General features: G+C 55.4%; 1 protein-coding gene across 1 annotated transcript in view; it reads left to right on the top strand.

Annotated features, from left to right (window-relative positions):
• The first annotated feature begins 5,419 nt into the window (after positions 1-5,419).
• SLC11A2 (solute carrier family 11 (proton-coupled divalent metal ion transporter), member 2) overlaps positions 5,420-7,493 on the top strand; it is a 13,334-nt gene continuing 11,260 nt past the window's right edge. Inside the window, exons 1-2 of the mRNA XM_009997539.1 lie at positions 5,420-5,456; positions 7,128-7,271. Of these exons, the coding sequence (XP_009995841.1) occupies positions 5,420-5,456; positions 7,128-7,271 (181 nt within the window). The remainder of the gene's footprint in view (positions 5,457-7,127; positions 7,272-7,493) is intronic.

The following is a 7,493-nucleotide window of genomic DNA, read 5'->3' as shown; positions in this document are numbered from 1 at the left end:
CCTGGGTGCCGCTGGGGGTGATTCCCGGCGTGCGCTGAGGGGGGATCCCCCTCCGTGATCCCTTGAGGGGGCCCTGGAATGTCCCAGGGAGGTTGATGTCCCCTTGAGTCATCCCTGTGGGACCCCCGGGGCTGTTTTGGGGGGGTTTGCCACTGGCCCCCAGCACCCTGGGGAACTGCCCACTCCTTCCCCCCCCCCCTCCATTGCCAGGACTCAGGGACCCCTGAGATTCCAGGACTTCCTGGGTGCTCGATGGCCTTGGAGTGTCCCCTGGCCCTCAGGGGTCTCCCAGGATGGGTGTTCCTCACACCCAGAACAGCTGCTGTGTGGCAGGGGCTCCTCTGGCAGGGGGAGGTCGGTTGCCCCCCATCCTTATCCTCTCCCCGTGGGTTTGGGATGAGACCACCCCCAGGGCATCCCATTTTTTTCCCTGGTTCTGCCGGTGCCCGTGGCTCCTGGCCCTGCTGGCTCTGTGTGGGACAAGGCGAGCGGTACCGGGGCCATATGGTGACCCCGGGCGTGATCCAACAGTTCAGCCTCACTGCTTGTCTCTTTTTCCCCACTTCAGCATTTCTTAGCCCGAAGTTGCCCTCCTCTCAGACGCCACCTTGTTTTTTGAGGACATTTTTCATCCCAGAGCCTTGCGGCTGCTGGTTGGATCCAGCTTTTCCTCCCATTTCATTTGGATCCGGCTTTTCCACCCATTTCATTTATTCCATGTGGTGAAAGTCCTGGAAGGCTCCAGGGGTGGGGACAAGCCCCCCCTTTCCCTGGTTTCAAACAATGGAGAGCAGCATCCTGGATCCGGGAGCTTCTGGATGGAGTAGGGTGGGGTGGAGAGCTCCCTGCTCCCAGGTTTCCCAGATTGTGGTTTTCCTTCCATAGAGAAGTGCTGAGTGGATTGAATGGGTGGTGAATAGCTGGAGAGCAGCCCTGAGGAGAAGGAGCTGGGGTGGTGGTGGAGGAGGAGCTCCATATGGGCCAGCGCTGGAGCCCAGAAACCCCCCCCTGTGTCCTGGGCTGTGTCACCAGGAGTGTGACCAGCAGGGCCAGGGAGGGGATTGTCCCCTCTGCTCTGCTCTGCTGGGACCCCCTGGAGAACTGGGGCCAGTTCTGGAGCCTCCAATGCAGGGAGGACATGGAGCTGTTGGAGAGAGGCCAGAGGAGGCCCCGGAGATGCTGGGAGGGCTGGAGCAGCTCTGGAGCCAGGCTGGGAGAGTTGGGGTGTCCAGCCTGGAGAGGAAAAGGCTCCAGGGAGACCTGAGAGCACCTTCCAGTGCCTGAAGGGGCTTCAGGAAAGCTGGGGAGGGACTTGGGACAAGGGCAGGAGGGATGGGCTGAGGGGGAAGGGCTTGAAACTGGCAGTGGGGAGCTGGAGGTTGGAGCTGAGGAGGAACTTGTTGGCTGGGAGGGTGGGGAGAGCCTGGGCCAGGGAAGCTGTGGCTGCCCCATCCCTGGGGGGGTTGAAGGGCAGGTTGGCTGGGGCTTGGAGCAACCTGGGCTGGTGGGAGGTGTCCCTGCCCATTCAGGGCTTGGATCTAGATGGTCTTTAATGTCCCAGCTCCACAGAGCGAGCTGGTGACCCTGGATGGACACTTGGCAGGGAATGAGCTTGCCTGATTCATTTGGGAACCACCCAGGTGACCTGCATGGGGGCCTTGGAGCACAGCCAGTGTCATAGCCTTGTCACCTCCGCTCCTGTCGCTGTTGAGGGAGGGATTCCATGGGGAAAGAGCCAGGTCAGGATGGTGGAAAAAGCTTCTCCAGTGCCAGGACCTGCTGGAGCCAGGAGAGCAGAGTGGGTGTCAGGAGAGGGGTGACCTGGATATGTGGCAGGAGGTGGCCCTGCTGGGACAGCATCTGCTCCGGGGCTCTGGGGGTGTTGTCCTCTGGGACTTGTGTAACGTGGGCTGGCAGGAACGAGGTTGGGTTTTGGGGTGACTGTTCCTGGCCCTTCCCGGGGGATGAATAAAATCACGAGACCTGAAAGTGAGGAAAAGCACTGGCGGTGGTAGGAGGAGCAGTGGGATCAAGGGCTGGGATCAATGGCAGGAACTGCTCCCGGCAAGGGGGCAGGGCTGGGCCGAGGGGCAGCAGCTCAGCCTCACTGTCCGTGCTCCCCCCACTGTCCCCCGCTGTGGCCCAGGCTCAGTGCCTCCTCGGTGACAGGGAGGTGACAATGCTCCATTGTCCCCTCCCTGGGTCTGGTCAGCAGCACCGATGTCTTTGCTGTTTTGCTTAGAGTAACCTCGTGATATCCTGCTCACGGCTTTCCTGCCTCATTCCAAGGAATATTCCCCCTGGGATGGGGGCTGCCCTGCCTGGCTGTGAGGATGGGGTGGGAGTGCATAGAGTCAATCCCAGCGCTGGTTCCAGGGAGTGTTTTTCCTCCCAGAGATAGAGGTGGCCCTACCAGTCCTTCCTGGCCTGGAGGAATTGCTTGAGGATATTCCCAGAGGTTATGGGCAGAAGAAGGGATAAATCCCAACCTTTTTTTATCCTGCATGATCTTTATCCTCTAATTTCACATGCTCCAGAGAAGTGCCAGGGGGTCACTGGAGAGAAAAGCCCCAGGGGTGGAGGCAGAACTGGCAAAATCGGGGTGGTTTTTCTCTGAGCAGATCCTGAGGCTCCCCATGGGTGAAATAACATAATGGAATAATGGAATGGTTTGGGTTAGAGAAACCTTAAAGATCATCTAGATCCAACCCCTGCATGGGCAGGGACACCTCCCACCAGCCCAGGCTGCTCCAAGCCCCATCCAACCTGCCCTTCAACACTGCCAGGGATGGGGCAGCCACAGCTTCCCTGGCCCAGGCTCTCCCCACCCTCCCAGCCAACAAGTTCCTCCCCATCTCCAACCTCCATCTCCCCACTTCCAGTTTTAAGCCTTTCCCCCTCATCCCATCCCTCCTGCCCTTGGCCCAAGTCCCTCCCCAGCTTTCCTGGAGCCCCTTCAGGCACTGGAAGGTACTCCAAGGTCTCCCTCGAGCTTTCTCCTCTCCAGGCTGGACACTCCAAAGCTAAATCTTCAGCAATCTTCACATCCCCAGTGGCTGCTTTTCTTGGAGCCCTGTGGGAGAAGAATCCATGGGCAAGTGTGGTTGAGCTTTGGCCAGTGTGGGCCAGTGTTGGTTCCCTGTGTTGGGTCAGGATAAGTGTGTCAGGAGCTCAGCAGCTGCTGGTGGAGATAGAGGAACCACTGTTGCTCCCGCCCAGGTTGGGACACGTTTTGCAAGGAGATAATTAGGTCACTATCATTCTATAACGAATTTTTGCCTCCTGATCTTCTTCCTCCTCCCCTGATGAATGGAGTGAGAGCTTTGTGGTACTTGTGAGCGTGGTTTGTCCCAAAGAAATTAGGTTTTGGGGGAACAGTCAACATTATCTCAGAGTTTGGTGTTATTGTTGTACTGGGTCCAATTATGGACTGCCCAGTTCAAGGACAGGGAGCTGCTGGAGATTGGATAGCAAAGGACCACCAAGATGGTCCATGGGGTCCTGCAGCTGGGGAGGAACAAGCCCAGGGAGCAGCACAGGGTGGGGGGACCTGCTGGAGAGCAGCTCTGGGACAAGGACCTGGGGGTCCTGGTGGCCAACAGGGTGACCATGAGGCAGCAACGGGTCCTGGTGGCCAAGGAGGCCCATGGGCTCCTGGGGGGCATCAGGAAGAGTGTGGGCAGCAGGTCAGGGAGGTTCTCCTGCCCCTCTGCTCTGCCCTGGGGGGGCATCTATGGAGAACTGGGCCCAGGTCTGGGCTGCCCAGGTCAGGAAGGACAAGGAGCTGCTGGGGAGGGGACAGCAAAGAGCCAGGGAGATGGGGAGGGGGTAAGAACATCCCTGTGGTGAGGAAAGGCTGAGGGACCTGGGGCAGTTCAGCTGCAGAGGAGCAGAATGAGGGGGGGTCTCCTCGGGACCTCCAGGGGGTCAGGAGGGTGGGACCAGGCTCTTCTCAGCAGTGCCCAGGGACAAGGGGCAATGGGATAACCTGGAGCACGGGAGGTTCCAGCTGAGCATGAGCAGGAACCTGTTGCTGTGAGGGTGGCAGAGCCCTGGGCCAGGCTGCCCAGAGAGGTGGTGGATTCTCCTTCTCTGGAGAAATCCCAGCCCCACCTGGACTTGTTCCTGTGTTCCTCCTCTTGCCCTAGAGCCACCACTTAAAAATCTTTAATATATTTGGAGAGGTTAATAAAATCATAGCCCAGCCTACAAGGAAAGAAACCTTCTCTGGATTATTTTGGCCTTATTATTTTGCTTCCAAACCACCTTTGGAGTGGGGAGAATTAATTTTTGAAAATCCAAAATTGGTTTCAAATGAATTGCTAGGTAAGGTTTTCTTTTTGTATCCTCCCTGAGCCAATATTGCCTCGTTAGAAGGAAATCCCCTGTTAATACACAACAGGTTTAGAGGGAGATTAAGTGCTTGACATACCAAAGATCTGTCCTGCTAGTGTTTGGCTTGTCCTTGAGGTGTTTGACTTTATCAAGTTTCTTTTCAGGGATCGACCAGGAGCTCCATGGGGAATTTTTCAGTCCCTTTCTGTGTGGATTAGGCTGAAAAATCCTGTGGGGAAAGAGTTGTGTCCTGAAAAGAAACGAGGTGGCCTGAAACAGGGTGTGGTCTGAAGCTAATAATGGTGCCTGGAAGGGGAGGGATGGTATGTGGGGTTTGGACATGAAGGAAATTCCACTCTTTGTTTCCTTAAACTGGTGTTTCACAACAGGTTTGGCTTGCAAACACTCCTGTCCTCTTGGTTTGCCCCATCTGACCACTTGTCCCTCCTTGGTGGGGTTGCAGGAGGAGGTTTCAAACAGATCCTGGGCAAAACAGTCTGATCCTGCGCAAAAGAATCCAATCCCAGGCAAAACAATCCCAATACTGGGAAAAAACACCACAATCCTGGGCAAAACAATCACAATTCTGGGCAAAATATTCCGTCCTGGAAAAAACAATCCAATCCTCAGCAAAACATTCCCAATCCTGGGAAAAAACCCACAATCCTAGACAAAACAGTCCCAGTCCTGAGCAAAACAATCCCAGTCCTAGGAAAAAAAACCACCACAATTCTGGGCAAAACAATCCCCAATTCTGGGCAAAACAGTCCCATCATGGGAAAAAATCATCACAGTCCTGGGCACAAGCTTCCAGTGCCACGCAAAACAATCCCAATTCTGGGAAAAAAACCACCACAATTCCAGACAAAACAGTCCAATCCTGGACTGCCATTCCCATTCTAGACAAAACTCACCCCCTCCATCCCTGTGGAGGTGAAGCTGGGGAAGTGACTCTGTTCCTCTCTGGACTGGGGGTTGGTCGATTTTCCCTCCTGTTGGTTTTTCTTCTTGACACATTTTCCCTTCCTCTCGTTTTCCAGCCAATGTGGCCAGTTTAAACCAGTCCCCAGGGAAGGGACCCACTATGGGCAACTGGGACACGGATCGCAGGGCATCCTACGGTAAGGGGGGCTGCTCCCACCTTTCCCTCCAACACCTTTCTCTTGCCAACCCCACCCCGAGGACTTGTGGGATGGCTTGAAACTGGAATTGGGGAGATTGAGGTGGGACATGGGGAGGAAATTCTTGGCTGAGAGGGTGGGAAGACCCTATGACAGAGAAGTTGTGGCTGCCCCATCCCTGGAAGTGTTGAAGGGCAGGTTGGATGGAGCTTGGAGCAACCTGGGCTAGTGGGAGGTGTCCCTGCCCATGCACTGGTTGCATCTAGATCATCTTGAAGGTCCCTTCCAACCCAAACCATTCCATGATTCTATGATGATAACTCTCGTGCCGCTTCACTACCCTCTTGGTCACCACAGAGAACACCAAACCCCTTGGAGATGTGCCCAGCAGGAGATTTCCAGCTCCCAGGGCACTCATCTAACAAGATGAACGACTCTGGTGCAGCCCCAACTCTCACCTGCTCCCAGTCCTTTATGTAAACGGTGTTTGGGAGGGAGGGGGGGAAAAAAAAAAGAGGAGGAGCCACCACGTTGGGTTGGCTCTGATGATGCAATAGGAAACTTGGTAAAAGAGCTGGCCCTGGGACGAGCCTGTCCCTGCACACAGCTCCCTCGGTACACACGCTGCTCCCTGGAGGAAAATGCCATGTAGGGAGAGCAGGAGTGAGTATGGGCTGGGGGGAAAGGGGCTTTGGAGGGGGCGATGAGGTGCCATTGACAAGTTCTGACATGTTATCTGTGGGAATGTGTGTTTTCCTGGCTGGAGGAATCCTGGGCACCTTCCTCTGGAATGGGATTTAGAAATTGTCCTGGGAACTCACCTCCCACCCATGTCTCCCCCTCTGGGAGAAGGAAAAGTTATCAGGTGGTTTACTATTCTGAACTTGCTTCCAAAGAAGTGTTGTGTCCTGGGATGGGACCTCTGGGAGGGTGGTGGGACAGTGGAACAAGTTGTTCAGCCTGGAGAGGAGAAGACTCCAGTGGCTGAAGGAGCTCCAGGAAAGCTGGAGAGGGACTTGGGCCAAGGGCAGGAGGGATGGGATGAGGGGGAAGGGCTTGAAACTGGCAGTGGGGAGATGGAGGTTGGACATGAGGAGGAAATTTCTTGGCTGGGAGGATGGGGAGAGCCTGGGCCAGGCAAACTGTGGCTGCCCCATCCCTGGCAGTGTTGGATGGGGCTTGGAGCAGCCTGGGCTGGTGAGAGGGGTTCCTGCTCATGGCAGGGGGGTTGGAATGAGATGGTTTTCAAAGTGCCTCCAGCCCAAACCATTCCATGGTTCCATGACCAAGATTCCACCTTCCAGGACTCATCTTCTCAGCCAGGAGAATTTTGGGGTCAAAATCTCTTTAAAAGTGCAGAAACAGCCCCAAGTTTCTCCTGGGTTTCTTCAGCTCCAGTGAATCCCTTTGGGAATCAAAGTGCCCCTACCCCGTGATGGCTTTTTGGTAATTAATCTGCATAATGAAGCTGGGAACAATCAGGCGAGGCAGCCTGGAGGGATTCACAGCAGTGTTCTCTTAATTTAATTATCTTTTAATAGCCTCATTAGCATGAGCTGTGAGGCCAGGACCATACTGTGCTCTGCCTGGGGTTTCTGATTTGCCTGTTCCAGGGACTCTCCCTCACTCCTCCTTCCCCTTTTTACTGTTTCCCCCCCCCCTCCCCGGCAGAAGATGCCCCCGGGGGTCTTGGAGAGGGAGTCAACACCATTTCCAGCAGCTCCAATCCCCTGCAGCCACCTGACACCCCCTCAGAGGAGCCTTTTACCACCTACTTTGACAGCAAGATCCCCATTCCCGAGGATGAAAAGGTGAGTGTGGAAAAATCCAGTTGGAAAAATCCTCCTGAGTCAGTCTCGTGGGTACCAGTTCCCCTACTTTGCCTGGACTGGAAATGCAGACCCAGGGGAGAAGAGGCTGCAGGATCTCTGGGGTAGATTCAGCCACTCTGTGGTTTGCCTCCTTAGGTTCCTGGAGCAGGGAATTGACCCATTTGTAGCCCCAGGGGAGGGGACCTTGGCTCTTTTTTCCCTTATC

This window comes from Chaetura pelagica, unplaced genomic scaffold (genome assembly GCF_000747805.2).
Source record: "Chaetura pelagica isolate M959 unplaced genomic scaffold, ChaPel_1.0 scaffold185, whole genome shotgun sequence".
NCBI lineage: Eukaryota > Metazoa > Chordata > Aves > Apodiformes > Apodidae > Chaetura > Chaetura pelagica.
This window is presented reverse-complemented; position numbering and strand designations above follow the sequence as displayed.